The 16,038-nt window shown below is 38.9% G+C and overlaps 6 protein-coding genes across 6 annotated transcripts; 3 read left to right on the top strand and 3 right to left on the bottom strand.

Annotated features, from left to right (window-relative positions):
• Positions 1-434: 434 nt before the first annotated feature.
• Positions 435-2,090, bottom strand: SAPINGB_P000593 (uncharacterized protein; the record flags this gene model as incomplete). The annotated part of the gene is made up of 2 exons (XM_031995316.1): positions 435-2,008; positions 2,057-2,090. The coding sequence occupies 2 exons, from the start codon at positions 2,088-2,090 to the stop codon at positions 435-437; spliced, it is 1,608 nt and encodes a 535-aa protein (XP_031851207.1).
• A 314-nt stretch (positions 2,091-2,404) lies between these two features.
• SAPINGB_P000592 (uncharacterized protein) lies at positions 2,405-3,901 on the top strand (the record flags this gene model as incomplete). Its single annotated transcript, XM_031995315.1, has 2 exons — positions 2,405-2,666; positions 2,721-3,901. 2 exons carry the CDS (start codon positions 2,405-2,407, stop codon positions 3,899-3,901), a joined length of 1,443 nt encoding a protein of 480 aa, XP_031851206.1.
• Positions 3,902-4,132: 231 nt separating this feature from the next.
• Positions 4,133-5,023, top strand: SAPINGB_P000591 (uncharacterized protein; the record flags this gene model as incomplete). The annotated part of the gene is made up of 1 exon (XM_031995314.1): positions 4,133-5,023. The coding sequence occupies one exon, from the start codon at positions 4,133-4,135 to the stop codon at positions 5,021-5,023; it is 891 nt and encodes a 296-aa protein (XP_031851205.1).
• A 58-nt stretch (positions 5,024-5,081) lies between these two features.
• SAPINGB_P000590 (uncharacterized protein) lies at positions 5,082-8,165 on the bottom strand (the record flags this gene model as incomplete). Its single annotated transcript, XM_031995313.1, has 1 exon — positions 5,082-8,165. The coding sequence occupies one exon, from the start codon at positions 8,163-8,165 to the stop codon at positions 5,082-5,084; it is 3,084 nt and encodes a 1,027-aa protein (XP_031851204.1).
• Positions 8,166-8,378: 213 nt separating this feature from the next.
• SAPINGB_P000589 (uncharacterized protein) lies at positions 8,379-10,961 on the top strand (the record flags this gene model as incomplete). The annotated part of the gene is made up of 1 exon (XM_031995312.1): positions 8,379-10,961. One exon carries the CDS (start codon positions 8,379-8,381, stop codon positions 10,959-10,961), a length of 2,583 nt encoding a protein of 860 aa, XP_031851203.1.
• A 45-nt stretch (positions 10,962-11,006) lies between these two features.
• Positions 11,007-11,453, bottom strand: SAPINGB_P000588 (uncharacterized protein; the record flags this gene model as incomplete). The annotated part of the gene is made up of 1 exon (XM_031995311.1): positions 11,007-11,453. One exon carries the CDS (start codon positions 11,451-11,453, stop codon positions 11,007-11,009), a length of 447 nt encoding a protein of 148 aa, XP_031851202.1.
• Positions 11,454-16,038: the final 4,585 nt, after the last annotated feature.

Below are 16,038 nucleotides of genomic sequence, written 5' to 3'. Positions count from 1 at the left end.
AATAAAAAAAAAAGTTTTGAATGCTGGCAGAAATGGAAAATTTTTTTTTATTTTTTAGTTTTAATGGAGGAGTTGCAAAAATAAAAAAATAAAAAATAAAAAATAAAATGGAATTTGATGACTTTCTCAATAATAAATAAAAAATAAATCTCACCCTAACCCTAAATAATCACGTGTATTGGACCTTTTTTTATTTTTTTTTTTTTTTTTTTTTTTTAGAATATCAAAAACATCTTCCCTAAACACCCCCCCCCCCCCTCCTAAAGAAAAAAATCCCACCAATCTCATTTGAGAATTAAAAAGATTTATTTATGTCCAAGCCCTTTCCAATATATATAAAAAAAAAAAAAAAGTCTGCCCATTTATTCGTTTAAAAGTCGCATTTTGTATATATATATATTTATATATATATATATACTCATCATAATCAAATACTACTCCTTTTTACCATACTCTAAAGCTGCATCCCAAAATTCACATTCCATCCGTGTTGCAGTCGCAAATATATCAACCAGCATCTCAATCTTATCCACAGAATGCTTCAGTACTCCTGCCTCTAAAATCTCTCGACCCTCATCAGCTGCCTCTCCAAAATCAGGCGCCGTATACGTTTCCACCCATTTCCAATATGGATTTTTATCATGCCCTGATACTGCCTGAGGATCTCGCTTCAACCGGGCTGCTGCCTCCAAATACCCAAACAAACATGGAGACAAGGCTACCTGCAATGCAAACCAATCATCTTTGGCTCCAACCTCTAGTAACCATCGCGAGTATGCATAGGTTGCTTGGCCTTCCTGCACACGCTCCAGATCTTTTATGGTCAACCCAAACTCCTGGCAGTACCCAACATGCAGCTGCATCTCATGTGCAATGTGTTCAATCACTCCGGCCCCCTTGGTAATGGTTTCCATATCATCAGACTTGTAGATCCCAAGCCCATAACACCTCGCATAGTGCTTCAAGTAAATGTAGTCCTGCTCAAGGAAAAACTTGAAAGATTTAATGTCCAGTGTATTGTGTGCAAGCCGCCGCGTAAACTCATGGCCAACATACCGCTCCCAATTCTCTCGCACCTTGGGGTGGCCTAACAAATAGTCCACAAACTTACCTGTCACAAATGGTCGGTGCTGTAATGTATGCATGTGGTTTACCGGCCCAAACCCATGCCCAATAGTATGAGCTGTTCTAATAGCCTCTTGAACATAGTGAACAGAGTCTGTAACCGCTCTAACTAGCGTTTTCTTCTCCTTCCTATTGGCCAATGCCAAGTTGCATGCAATTGCAGATGATAATGTACATCCAGTTCCATGAGTAGCCTTGGTCTCTATAAAATCTGACTGTAAAATGTGGAATTCAATGCCATCATAAAAAACATCAACAATAACCCGGCCCTCTTTAGTCGGTTTCTTTTCAACTTCTAGATTTTTATTGAAAGCAATGTGGCCACCTTTGAGTAATACAGTCTCACACTTTAATCTCTCATGTAACTCCTTAGCCATTGCTTTCATCTCATCCAAGCTATTAATCTCAAACTTATTAGACACCAACAATTCACCAGCCCTCCGCTTTTCCAAGTGCTCCAAGATATATTTAGCCTCAATTAAGTTCGGCGTAAACACCCGAGCAAGAGGTATCAAAATATCAATGTACTTATCCACGGCCTCTTCTGGAATCAAGTTTGCTCCAGATGTCGACACCATCACTGGGTCAACAACAAGGTTCAACCGGTTGTTTCCATCTTGGTATCCTTTTAATTTCGCAGCAATTGTGTCCACAGTGGCCACTGTAGACATCATTCCGGTTTTGATAGCATCCACACCAACATCTGAAAAAACTGCCTCTAAACTCTTTTCCAAAAACGACTGATCAGTCACGGGGTAAATTGCCTGAACCCCAAGCGTGTTTTGCGCTGTCAAACCGGTGATACACGTCATACCGTAGCAGTTATATGCAGTCATTGTCTTTAGGTCTGCTTCAATGCCTGCTCCGCCAGAGCTGTCGGAACCTTAAAAATATTAGATTTGGATTAATTTGCTTTTTATATTTGACTTACCAGCAATAGTTAATACTCTAGGAATTGCACTCATGTTATTTTATATTTTTGAGCATTTAGTATTGGTTGAGCATAAAAGAGTGAGAAAAAAAAAAGAATGAAAACTCTCTGTGATTCTGAGTCACAAACAAAAAATTCAACCCGGCAATTACAACTTACTCTTGTGGCGGTTATTATTTTCACAAGACTCTCTCTCTCTCTCTCTCTCTCTCTCTCTCTCTCTCTCTCTCTCTCTCTCTGTTTGAAAGAAGAAAAACAAAATAAAAAAAAAGGCTCTCTTCAACTCTACCCTCTGCTGTCCAATACTCATCAAGTTTATTGTCATCGGGAATCAAATTCATCTTCATAATGACTCCACCAGGGCCCATCATCTCCTCTGCTACCTCCTCAGCTCTTGAGACTTTCAAGTCCAAATATTCATCAGCCGTCGTCGGTCTTCTTGCTTGTCAGATTGACTCTTATCTTAAGACTCTCACAACAAAGGTTATTTCCTGTACAGAAATCCCTAAAGATACCACCAAAAAGGCTTCTAAAGGCAAAAAGGAAACCATTCCTGAAAACCCCGCCAAATATGAAATTGAACTTGCCGACACAACTCTTTTCCCTGAGGGTTAGTTTCTTATCATAAACTTTAGCCATTTTTAACACCTTTTAAACCTTATAGGCGGCGGTCAACCTTCTGACACCGGCGTTATTAAACTTAAGGATTCTGAAAAGGAAATCCCAGTATTTGCAGTCAAAAGAAATGGTCTCACAGCTCTCCATGAAACGCCTGAGTTTATTGCTTCAGGAACTGACGTTGAAGTTCACGTTAACTGGGCCCGCCGGTTCGACCATATGCAGCAGCATACAGGTCAACACCTTCTCTCTGCGATCTTAGACAAGCGTAATGTTCCAACTCTAAGTTGGAGCATGGGCAAAACGATTGTTCCAGATGCTATCGTACCCACAACTGTTTCCGAGGCAGTCACAGCATTGCCTAATTTCAACTACATTGAAATCGGACGTAAGCTTTCTCAGCAGGAAATCGACCAAGTCCAAGCAGAAATCAACGATGCCATCAACGACTGCCTCGATATTGAAGTCAAGATCCCAGACTCTAACCAATCTCTTGCGACCCCAGAGTCCGAAGCTATTATTGACCCTAACACCGATAAAGGAGTCATCCGACACGTCACCATCGGCTCTCTCGATAATAACCCTTGCTGCGGAACCCACTTGCGCTCAACAGCTCACGTCTCTGCACTAACTCTTTTTAATCACACTCAATCTATCCGTGGCACCAACTGTCGCATCTTTTTTTTGGCAGGAAACCGAGTTGTGCAATATGCACGTGCAGCCAATGACTACTTACGCAAAGTTAACTCAACGCTCTCGTGCACCACCGAGGATATTGAGCTTAAGCTTAGCGAGCTTTCCACACAACTAAAAGCAGCAAAGAGCGCAGAAAAATACTGGTCTTTGGAAATGGCAGCTAAAGATGCCCACGATCTTAAATCCAAGATCAGTACTTTTGCCGAAGTCCCAGAAAACGGTTATAACGGAGTTGTTGTTTATAACGCAAAGGGTTCAATGGATTATTTCCGTGCAGTTGAAAAGGAACTTGGACCACTTGAACAAATCAAGTCTCCTAGTCCCTTTGTCATTGTTTTTGCTGGAGGCCAGGCTACCGAAAGTGGGCTCATTATTGTTGCAGGTACTAGTAAGGAAGCCATTGATGATGCTGCCAAAAAGGTCAAAGAGGCCGTGCCAGATGTCAAAGGTGGCGGTAAAGGCAAGTGGCAAGGCAAGGTAGTTTCCTGGAAAACCAATGGCATTAGAGCCATTGAAAATTTGTTTCAATAGATTTGTGTAAGAAGAGATTTTAAAAAGAGATTTCTGTAAAATGGAGATTTTAACCAGTGGTGATTTGGATTCACAATTCAATGCTTAGTCACGTGTGTAATGTGCGGCTTTCTCTAAAATTTTATCGCCCAAAAAAAAAAATTTTTAGGCTCAGTTAAAAAAAAAAAAAAAAAAAAAAAAAAAAAAAAATTCTCAAATCTTCATCATCAACACAATCATACCCACAAAAAAATGGCACGAGGAACAGCAAACGGCAAAACTTTCAAGATCAAAAATAAAATACGGCGCGAGGAGGTTGTTGGCAAGTACCGCGACATGGTCAACAAGGAGCGCCACAAGAAGCGTGCTGCGCGGGCTCGCGAAGAGGCCCAAAACCCTGAACTCAAAAAGGAGCGCTTGGAGCAAAACGTCCCGTCAACAATCGAGAACATGCGCGAGTACGATGAAAGTGTGGGAGCTGAGGTTGAGGGTGAAGACGAGTTTGCAGAGTACTTTGATGAAGGTGTGAAACCTAAGGTTTTAATTACTACAAATGTGGGTGCACGCAAACAAGCAGACAAGTTTGCCGAAATGCTACAAGAAATTATCCCAGACTCGACCTTTATTGCACGCAAGCCGCAGTTTACAATTAAGCACATGGCAGAATTTTCAACAAACAGAGATTTTACAGATCTCATCATTCTTAACGAGGACAAGAAGAAAATCAACGGCATCACCTTTATCCATCTCCCAGCAGGTCCCACGTTTTATTTTAGTGTATCATCTGTTGTGTACCCAGAAAAAATCCCTGGCCACGGCAAGCCCACTTCACACGTTCCAGAGCTTGTTCTCAACAACTTCACAACAAGACTCGGTAAGACTGTTGGTCGGTTATTCCAAGCACTGTTCCCACAACAACCTGACTTTAGAGGTAGACAAGTCGTCACTTTGCATAACCAGCGTGACTTTATCTTTTTCCGAAGGCATAGATACATTTTCAGAAACGAAGAAAAGGTTGGGCTTCAAGAATTGGGTCCTCAATTTACTCTCAGATTAAAGCGAATGCAAAGAGGTATTCGTGAAGAAGTTGAATGGGAGCACAGACCAGAGATGGACAAGGAAAAGAAAAAGTTTTATCTATAGTATTATTGGGGAAAAAAAAATTACTCATTATATATACAAAAAAATAAATTTAATAAAATCAAGCAAGAGAAGAAGAGAAATCAATGTAAGGTGTATCAATGTCTCTAATCTTCCACCCATTGTTATCAGTAAAGGCAGTCTGCTCAGGACCCAAAACAGTAACACTGGTATCCTTAAAGTCTGCCTCAACAGTCGAAACAAGGTACTTTTCAGCGACCTGCTTAATATCATCCAACGTAACATTTAGCAGAGCAGTACGACGAGCTTGGCGGAGCTCATTGGTTACACCATGCACAAACTGGGACGAAATCTCAGAGCGAGGGGAAATAGGCGCGTCAATGCTCTGGAAAATGCTAAGCTTAGCTTCCTGTAAATTGCGCTCGCTCCAGTCATTGGCAAGAGCCCAAGAACCAGCACGAGAAATGGCCTCGAGCGAGTTGACAGGGTTGGGATCACGGTAAGAGTAAAAAGTGAAAACTCCATCAATGGCATTGTAAGAAGCACCACCACCATAGGCACCGCCCTTTTCTCTAATCTCCTTGTGGAGATACTTGTGTGTAAGAAGGTTGGATAAAATCTGGAGAGCTGCGCCATCCTTGTGTGTGTACTCAACGCCCTTCAAAGCAACGCCCACATAAGAGACCTGAAAAGGCAAGTTAAAGTAAGTCTTGTCAATAGGGAGAAGCTCAAGGCTACTTAATGATTCAGTGGCAGAAATTGGTGAAGTAAGAGAAGAGGAAAAGTCAGAAATAAGCTTCTTGTGTGTTTGAGTCAACGATTCAGCAGAAGCTGGAGAAAATGTCAAGCCCACCTGTGTATCACCATTGGTAGCAAGCAACTTCCCAATCTGCTCCAGTCTAGGAACAAGCTTCTCCTGAAGCTGCTTTTCGTCAAACAATGACAACTGCTTCATAAACTGTACCTGTTCAAGACCGTTGAAAAGCTCTGAAAGTCTTCTAGAAAGGGAAAAGGCTGCACTGGCGTGAGTTGTGGCATAAGAATGACCAGAGTCAGAAAGCGAATTCATGGAGTTTGCAACACTGCTCTGAATAAGGGGAATCAGTTTCTCCAAGTTGCCAAATGAAGCTTTGGTAAGAACACGGGAATAATAGTCGTAAAGCTTATCAGCCTTCTCATCCAATGAAACACCATTAAAGTGTTGCAGAAGATCCACTTTGCTTGAGTCTAATGGGCTCGTACGGATGACACTGGAAATAGAAAACCCACCAGTGTTGAGTTTAATTTCATTTTCAAAGTCTTCCATAGAAAGATCGGTCAATCCTACGTTGGCAGCAGCGTCCGAGTACAAGGGAAAAAAATGTCTAAGGTTTGCTGGTAAAATGTTGCCCACATTTTTGAGCATTCTAAGGTAAGTAAGTCCTTGGGTATCGGTAACTCGCAACGAAACTGGGACATCAGAAGTAGTATCTTGTGTAATAGTGACGGAGCGGGCCTTGGGGCTAATGTCACTGGTACGAAGAGTGGGAAGAACAGAAACATCCTCAACCTCTGATTGAACGGCTTGAAGCTTTTGGCCAGTCTCGTAAATTGTCTGCTTTTCAGTCTCAGTGACAGTGGCAACTCTATCGCTCAAGTTCTTCTTTTCAATCTCAGCGAGATTGGCTTCGAATTTTTCATTAGGAACCATCTTAAACTCAAAATATGGCTTGTCAAGAATGTAGTCCTTAATTAGTTGTTGGAAGCGTTCAGGATTCTTGATTTCCTCCTTAAACTGAGTCAAAAGCTTAGCGTTATCAAGCAAGTCAAAGGGCTCAGCCTTGTTAAACACGCGGGGGAAAAGTCTGTAAACAAATCCCATACCAAGGTTAGCCTCCACTTCACGATCAGAAAGCTCGGCTTGATTCAAAATAGAATCAATCTTGGACTGAGGGATTCCGTTTTTGGCAATATCTTCAAAAACATTAAAGACAGCCTCCTTAAACTTGGGCAAGTTTTCCACAGAAACGCCTTGTAAACCAATAGTCAAAATGTTTCTTGCAGGGGTAGTATCTAACCCAGAGTTGACTGAAAAGTCTGTTCCCAAGTTGGTGTCAATAAGGGCCTTGTAAAATGGCGAAGAGTGGCCGTCCATTAGAAGGTTGCCGAAAATCTTCCACAGGTAAGTGCTGTTGACATCGCTAGAATCGCCCAAAATCCAGGAAAGAGAAATCTTGTGTTGGCGAGATTCATCAAACAGAGGATCAAGAGGCCCGTCAACAGTGACAGACTTTGTTTCGGTAAGTTCAATTGGCTTCTTGACTTCACTCAGTGTAGGCTTGAGGTACTGAAACGAAGAAACAGTCTCCTCAATGGGTCCAAGAATCTTGTTAAGCTTTATATTACCATAAGAAAGAGAAAATGAGTTAGATGGATGGTATCTTTCATCATGGAAGTCCTTGAGATCTTGGTACTTGAGGCTGGGGATATAAATAGGATCGCCACCACTGCTATTCAAGCTGGGATAGATTTCTCTAAAATATTTAATATAAAAAAGGTAAGAAGGATTAGACATTTGTCCTTTCATTTCATTGTAGACAACACCCTTGTAAGTCAATGGAGTATTGATATCATTAGCGTCTTCATTTTCAAGTCTCCAACCTTCTTGAGAAAAGTCGAGAGGTCGTAAGAGAGGGTGGTAAACTGCGTCAAGGTAAACTTTTTGCAAGTTATTGAAATCTGTAGGGTTTGTTGTGGCAAAGGGATAGAATGTGTAATCAAACCCAGTCATTGCATTCATAAAGTTTGCAAGCGATCGGGTGAGCATTTTAAAAAATGGATCACGGACTGGATATTTTTCAGAGCCACAGAGAGTAGTATGCTCAAGAATATGAGGCAACCCGGCAAGATCTGGTGGGTTTGTCTTAAAGCCAATGGAAAACACGTTGTTGGAATCATCACGGTCCAAGTGCAAATGGCGAGCCCGAGTTGGGTTATGGAGAAGCTCAACAGCAGTCATACCAAGCTGCGGGACTTCTGCAACTCGACTAACACTAAAGCCGCCATACTGGTCGCCAACAGTGTAAGGAGTACCAGTTTTGCTAGTAACGGAAGAACGAAAAGAAGAAGTAAATCGAGCAGCTATGCGAGGTCGGAGACTTGCACGAACAACTGCGCCCGCACCAAGAATCGAGTTTAAAGGCATTTGTGGATGGGTGATTGTTTGAAAAAAAAAAAAAATTTAATTGAAAAATTGGTGGTGGCGGTGGTGAAAATTATGTTTGATTCGCGGTGTTTTTTTTTTTTTTTAAAAAAAATAGTATTCGTTTTGCACGTGATTTGACTATAGAAAACCATTAGGTCTGGATAAAAAAAATTTTTTTTTCCACTCAAAGATCAATAAACCTTTCGAATCAAAATGCTTCGTTATAGTCACTGCAAGAGAAGTTTGAACCATCCTGTTCTCTTTCGCAGTATTTTGGGGTCAGTTGAGCGGCCACGTAATAATAGTGTTGCGTCCACAGGCATTGTTAAGAACCGAATTCGCAAAAAAGATTCTGGAAACGCTCGTTATAATAACCTTGACCTAGGTGGACACCAAAACAACAATCAATCCAGGAATAGATTTTCATATAAACATGAATACAACTGGAGGGATATACGGCATCGGAAAAACAATGATGAAGGTTATCAGAAACTGAAAGAAAAAGAAAAAGAAAGGCCGCGTAAGCCTACCGCAACAAATTCCAATTTTACACCAGTTGATCTACAGACCGATAAACGAGTTGAAGAATTTAATACGACATGCAAGCAAGTTTTTGATAAAGTCAACAAAGATATAGAGCTCGAACAAAAGATTTTACAATCGTCACCACAATCTACTGCACGGAAAGAAGCTTTTGACCTGTTAATCAATAAGGTCCAAGTGGCTTTAAAGAATACGGCGATAGTAAATCAAATCCCCGTATGGAATCTTGTGCGCCATGTTAAGGAGGAAATGTCGCACGATTTAAAAAAGGTGATTGATGAGTTTATCAAGGATATGAATGCATCTAGCAGAGCTTATATTGTGTATGAAAATGACGATTCTGCTTATGCCAGTTATGTTGAGAACCCTCCCGTGATACCCGAACTGGGGAAAATTCTTGCTTTAATAGACAATATCCCCCAAGATGCATCGCTCGACCACGTTAAAACAATTTTTCAGCAGACTCTTTATTTAGTATCTGGCTCATTTTTGAGATACTTTCGAGCCAAGCTCAAGGTGGAGTTTTCGTCCGATTCCAAGACCAACAATTTAGTCTCCATTGACATGACCAACCCAGGTGAGTGGTACCCTGCTGCGCGTGCCATACGACGAAACGTCATTTTACACATTGGCCCAACAAATAGTGGTAAAACATATTCTGCCCTTAAAGCGTTACAGGGTGCTAAAAGTGGGTATTATGCCGGTCCCTTGAGATTGCTTGCACGTGAAGTTTATAATCGGTTCAAAGCAGCTGGGCAAGCTTGCAACTTGGTTACTGGTGAGGAAGTGATTGAAGACTACGATCAATTTGGTGTTCCGGTAAAGATATCTTGTGGCACTATCGAAATGGTGGACGTGAATAGACCCATGGATGTTGCGGTCATTGATGAAATCCAAATGATTGAAGACGGTCAACGTGGATGGGCTTGGACACAAGCGTTTTTGGGCGTTCAAGCTAAAGAAGTGCATTTGTGTGGTGATCCATCTTCTGAGTCAATCATTAGACGTCTAGTTGCACGGACGGGCGACAACTTAGAGGTTCGACGGTACCAGCGATTGTCACCACTTTATGTCGAAAAGCATCCCATGAAGGAAAATCTTAAATCCCTTCAACCGGGTGACTGCATTGTGGCATTTTCCAAGAGACAGCTCATGGATTGGAAAGCCAATGTAGAAAAAAAGACCAAGAATTATTGTGCCATTATCTATGGTGCTTTGCCGCCGGAGTCGCGTTCGCACCAGGCTGAGTTGTTTAATGAAAAGGGCAGCGGATACAATTACTTGGTTGCTTCAGACGCCGTAGGTATGGGTTTGAATTTAAGTATTCGACGAATCATTTTTTTGACTACTATGAAATTCAATGGTACCACCAACAAAGAAATTTCCATATCGCAGATAAAGCAGATTGCAGGTCGTGCGGGGAGATTCCGTGTGGCTCCGTCTAAAAACACTTCTTCCCAGAACAATATTGAAAAAGAAGAAGATGTTGTGGGCAGTGTTACGGCTTTTTCTTCAAAAGACTTGTCTTGTATTCGCAAGGCCTTAGCATCAGAAACACCAAAAATTAAAAGAGGTGGATTATTCCCATCTGAATATTTGTTCCGACAATACGCTTTGCCCCTGTATTCAGATCATTCTTTTGACAATGTTTTGCGACGCATGGACGTTGCTAGCGAGCTTGGTACTTCATATTTCCTGTGTGGTGTTGATAACATGGTGCTAACTGCAGAGGTGTTTCGATCTGTGAAAAAGTTGACATTAAATGAGAAACTTGTTTTTGCAAAAGCCCCCCTGAAACTACGGATCCCCCAATGCGTTCAAGCATTCCAGAGGTTATGCTCTGTTGTTTCCAATAATAGGTCTGTCACGGTGCTGGACATTCCTGACATTCAGATTCAAGTTCTTAGTAAAACTGGACCCTTTAATGATAAAGATATTGAGACCTTGGAAGCAACACATAATTGTTTGGTTCTTTATCTGTGGCTTTCTTATAGGTTCCCTATGAACTTTACCGACCGCCAGGGTGCTTTTGAGCTCAAGGCTTTATGCGAAAAGCTTATTGATCAAGCTCTGATGGATACGCGGTCTAAGAGATTAGATCGATGGCTCAAAAAAAAAATGCGTGAAGACGTTGGTCTTTTTGCAGAAAATTCTGTTGAACAAGTCAAGTTAGAGAAGAATGAAGAGAGAAATGAACAAGATGATGAGTACAAAGAGAGTCACAAACTAGAAAATGTGGCCAAAGCTTTGTAAATAAAAAAAATAATAACATAATTAAGTTTTTAATTTATATAGCAGTTAATTCATATTTATTAGAGAAATGATTCGAACAACAACATCTTCAGGTGTTAGGTTTTTTTTTACGCGAATCGGAAGACATCGATAAGAAGGTTTAGAAAGAAGACCTTCGTCATTATGAGGGACTTGTGTGATTGCTAGTTGTGATGAGATCATATCACTAGCCATGAAATGGTTAGTAGTAGCCGAGCGTTGCTCCATTCGGGAAGCAACCAGGTCAGCATCGCTTTCTGATTCTGGGTAAAGAAAAACAAGGAGCATTGCACAAAAGGGTACCACTTTGATCATATGGGAAATTAAAAACTCGCGATATGACTGCTTGAGTGCTGAACAAGATGCAACTGCAATTCTAGCAGGTGCTTCAGCTGCTGCCAAAGCCGATTTGGTGGCCACAGATTCTAGCCATGGCCATCTGTCAGAATCAGAAAGTGGTACGGAAGCGCTCATTTTCTCAATGTTCTTTTTTTTTATAATTGCTATGTTAGAATGTGGCGGAGAAAGATGATTACGACTGTGTATTTTTTTTTTTAGTGATACTTGCCTTGAGAGGATGAAGATTGTCGCCTTCAATAAATGGCACAGAAAATAAAGAAAGATTGCTTGAAAGGTCATGGGCTAAAAGTGTTCCAATAGTGGATTTCCCAATGCCCGAAGGACCGGCCACGATGATAACAAGAGGCGCTTTTTCAGATGACATTATGAACCGGAGTGGAGATGACCATGAAAAATTAAAAAGGTAAAATAAAAATAAAAATTGGGTCACTTAAGGTTACAAAGGACAATCACTGTAAGTTGCTATGATAGTAACTTGAAAAATATATCAAATAATGATAAATTTCAAAATTTTTAAAGCAAACTTTAGTTTTGAAATTTTCAGTTTAAAGTGGATTAAAAAGTTTATTGTGTAAATTAACGGCTAGAGTTATTTTAGATATAGAAAATAAGCATCAACGCCTTTTTTATTTTTCTCCTATTATCACTATCCGGCTTTACAATTAATTAAACTTCAACGTTTTCATCCCCAAAATTCCATAAATAAGTCTAAACAGTTGTAAAGAAAAATTGTTATATCAATAACAAAATCTACGTAACAGATCTTCATGTTTGTTTTGTTTGTTTTTATTCAAGGGTTATAGAACTATATAACATCAGCATCTGCGCTATCCTTTTATTGTCTGACTATGTGACTTGCCGGTTTTCATTTGTACCTTTTTAGTACGGGTGGTTTCTGTTCTGTGCGTCTCCGGTAGCCCGGAAGATGGGCCCTGATGCCAGCTTACGAGGAACAGGGAGAACCAGTCTGTCGGTCCCAAAACCTTCCCAACCCATTTCCACTTATCTTCACGGACGCCCATGTATTTCTTAATCTCTTCCGCCAGAGATACGGCCCGCAATCACCTGCAGGCTATTTAGACTGTACAGAAGAGTCGGCATTCCTGTAACCAGGGTAGCCTATGGTTTTCAGTTTAGGTGTATACTCCCGTACACATCCTCAGGAAAGGGGGTATTCTGGGAATCGAACCCAGTATCTTCCGCTATCGAGCAAACGTGTTACCCTTTACACCATCCAGCCCTTTCCCCTCAATAGATCTTCATCTATTGTGTCTAAAATTAAATTTTAATATGGGTTTGGATTTGTTGCCGGAATAGGTTGTTTTTTTAATAAATATCAGGTCTCTTGGCCCAGTTGGTTAAGGCATCGTGCTAATAAACAAGCAACTTCCTTGTGAAACGCGAGGATCGGCGGTTCGATCCCGCCAGAGACCATATTTTTTGCTCTTCTAGACATGTTCAAATGGTATTGTTTTGATTAAAAGATATGAAATAAAAAAAATGAAATTTTTAAAATAAAAAAATTTTTAAAGCCGGGTAATTCTTAACTCTGAGATTTAGTTTATATATTCCGTCTTCCAAATTAAACTCACAATAGGCGTTAGTGGTTTAGCGGTAAAATTCGTCGTTGCCATCGACGAGCCCCCGGTTCGACTCCGGGCTGACGCATTAAAGTTATATTTTTTTTTATTTTTATAAAGACTGGTATACTTTTGTTTTGGTATCTTTTTCAAAGACTTTAATTGTTTTCCTTTTTGTTACACAAGTTTCTCTTGATTGGTTGCAGAAAGAACCTGCAGTGTTAATGCTGGGTATACAAATTGAGATATTTACCAAGATAATAAAAAAAAAAAAAAAAAAAAAAAAAAAAAGAAAGTCTAACTAAGTTTTTTAATTGTTTAAAAGAAATTGCAAAAAGGAAACTCGTGAAATATTAGAGTTATTCAAAAATGAAAAAATTAATGCATGAGGGTATAATAATTGATATAGTTGTTGAATAAAACCAAGCAGTTACAGTTGAGCCGAAGTTAGTCTTTGAACCTTGTATCTTGGGTCGTTAAACATATATATGAATTCGTTAGTAACTATAATAAAAAACAAAAAAAAGACAATTAAGGGAAGAAATCTGACGAGAGGTTTAACAAGAATCTATCGTTTAGTCTTGAGTATGGAGGGGTAGCTTAGTGAAATCATTCTGCGGCTTAAGGTGTGTAAGGCTGAATACGGCTGATCACAACGGCTTTCAATTTTTTTTTTTTTTTTTTTTTTTTTTTTCCTTTCACTGATTGTTTCATCAAAAGACCTTCGTTTCGAAGACACGTTTAAAAGATATTATGGCGTAAATTTTTTTCGTAAAAAAAAAAAAAAAGAAAGAAAAAAAAAAAAAGGAAATAACTCAATTGAAAAATCTATAAAACAAGTTTTGTTTTGTTTCTTTCTTAGAAGAAAAAAAAAAAAACTACTCCTTAGATCAATATGCTAATCATAATATTCATCCACTCCTTTCAATTCTTCAGTTCTTCAGTTCTTCTTACCATTAACCATCACCAATTTTTTTTTTCCAGTTTTCATCAACATTAGAAAGTTTCTTGTACGTTTAGCAAGGCATAGATTACTGGATACTAACGATTTTTCCAGCTTAGAATACCTCCGTCGATACTCGTAAACCTGCATTCTTTTTTTTTTTTTTTCCTTGGTAAGTTTTGAGCGATACGTTAAACTTTGCAGATCCTGACATTGAGAAACAGATTCCATATGGCATATTTACAATCAACACCAACTATACTTTAAATGGGAAGTAAAACAAAAAACAAAAAAATTTTCATGACTTTATTCAGATGTTTAACATATATTTTTAGATTTTCCAATGGTAACAAAAAGAGGACGTTATTTCAGCAAATGCCCGAGCTCACAAGTCGCTTCTGTTGTTAGGTTATTTTTTTTTTTGTTACTAAATGAATGCGCCACGCACCGACGGTCTTTTTAGCGTGCAGGAGAGCAGAGTCTTAGCGTAGGTCGCAGTTAGACCTCACTCTGTCGAGCTTATTGTGTCAAGTTTGTCGCTATACATATTTTTTTTTTTTCAGTACACAATATTCTCTCCTAAAAAAAAGGTTCTAGAGAGAGTACAATCACTGCAGCCTGGTGAAATGACATTTCTGTTTCTATCTGGTTTTTTTTTTTTTTTTTTTATCTTTGGTGGAGGGTGGTTTTGATTTTATTTGGTTTGGTTTGGTTTTTGGTCTTTTCTTTTCTGGTTTCTTCTTATATCTGGCTGGTATGGGCATGGTTAGGGGGTCTGGGGAGTGAAATTATGGTCAGAGTCTGTCGGGTGAAGGTTAGAGGGGAGGGGGGGATTTTGAGGATTAGCCGGGAAGCGCCAAAGATCCCCCAGTGTTGTCTTAGAGAGTTTTTCTCGGACTACACTTATAATTATAACTATATAGAAAACAAATACCCAAAAGTTCAATCAACAATTGCAATCTTCAACTTTGCTTCAGCACTATGGAAATCTCAATACTTTTTAATAACATTACGATTCAGAATTTTCAACAACAACAACAACAACAACAACAACATTTATTTTATTGGACTCACTAATTTTAATCTCTTTTTTTTTTTAGACTTTTAGGTTATTTTTAAATTTTTCCTGGTTTTTTTCCCCCTATTTTTTTTTTATCATTATTCATTCTGGTTTTTTTTTTTTTATTCTGGTAGTCTACTTTGTTCAATTCTTCATTCATTCTGGTTTTTATTTAACTCTAGTTGGTTGGTTTTGGTTTACAGGCATCTTTTTTTTTTTTTTTTTTTTTCCTTAGACTTTTTTGTTTTATTTTTTTTATATATATATATCCTCTTAAAATAAAAAAAAATAACAATAACAATAAAATAAGTCTTTTTTTTTTTTTTTGGATCCAAGTGTTTTGATATGTACGCATACACTTTTGTGATTCCATGAGCTTGATTGCAAAATCACAGCCTGGTTTTTAGCTTCCCCTCTTGAGTTAGTTGCCCATACTTCTCAGAGAAAAACCAGACTGAGCTCCTCTCTCTAGTCAAAAGTGAAATTGTCAAAGGCATTTTTAGACTTTTGAAAATGATTCTTTAAAAGATGATTCAAAAGTTTAGTAATGGGAAGTAACTTGAGCAAGCGTCCACGTCGTGCTTCCTGGGGTCTTTTCAAGAAGTGAGAGAATAATAATAAGGATTGATGGTAACAAAAAAAAATCCTAAACAAAAGAAGGTATATAAAGCAATGATTGAATTAGCTTGAATACCTTCTGCTAGTTTTTCTAGTTTTTCTTTCTGTTTATTTCTCTATTGCTTCTTTGAAGAGATGCGAAATTTGCTCTATTCTAACTGATTTTTTAGAACCAAAAAAAAAAAAAAAAAAAGAATCTGAAAGAAAAAAAACGTCCAAAATGTGACCCGGGTGCCGGAAAATTGAAACTATATGGAAAGAGGAGTTGGAAGAAGAAAGAGTGGAGATTAAAAAGAGAACAAGAATGTAAAAAATAAAAATAAAATAAAACTTGTTAAGAAACTTATCAAGTTAGAAATCTCATATACATGAAACCCCAATCTACTTAAAAAACATATCTACTTAAAAATACAATCTAGTTAAAAAATCTCATCTACTTAAAAAAAATCTCATCTAATTGAGAATCAAATTTGGGCGTAAATTATTGAATGATGGGGT

This window comes from Magnusiomyces paraingens (genome assembly GCF_902498895.1).
Source record: "Magnusiomyces paraingens strain CBS 517.90 genome assembly, contig: contig1, whole genome shotgun sequence".
NCBI classification, from domain to species: Eukaryota; Fungi; Ascomycota; class Dipodascomycetes; order Dipodascales; family Dipodascaceae; genus Magnusiomyces; species Magnusiomyces paraingens.
The sequence above is the reverse complement of the archived record's forward strand: the minus strand, read 5'-3'. Positions and strand labels throughout refer to the sequence as shown.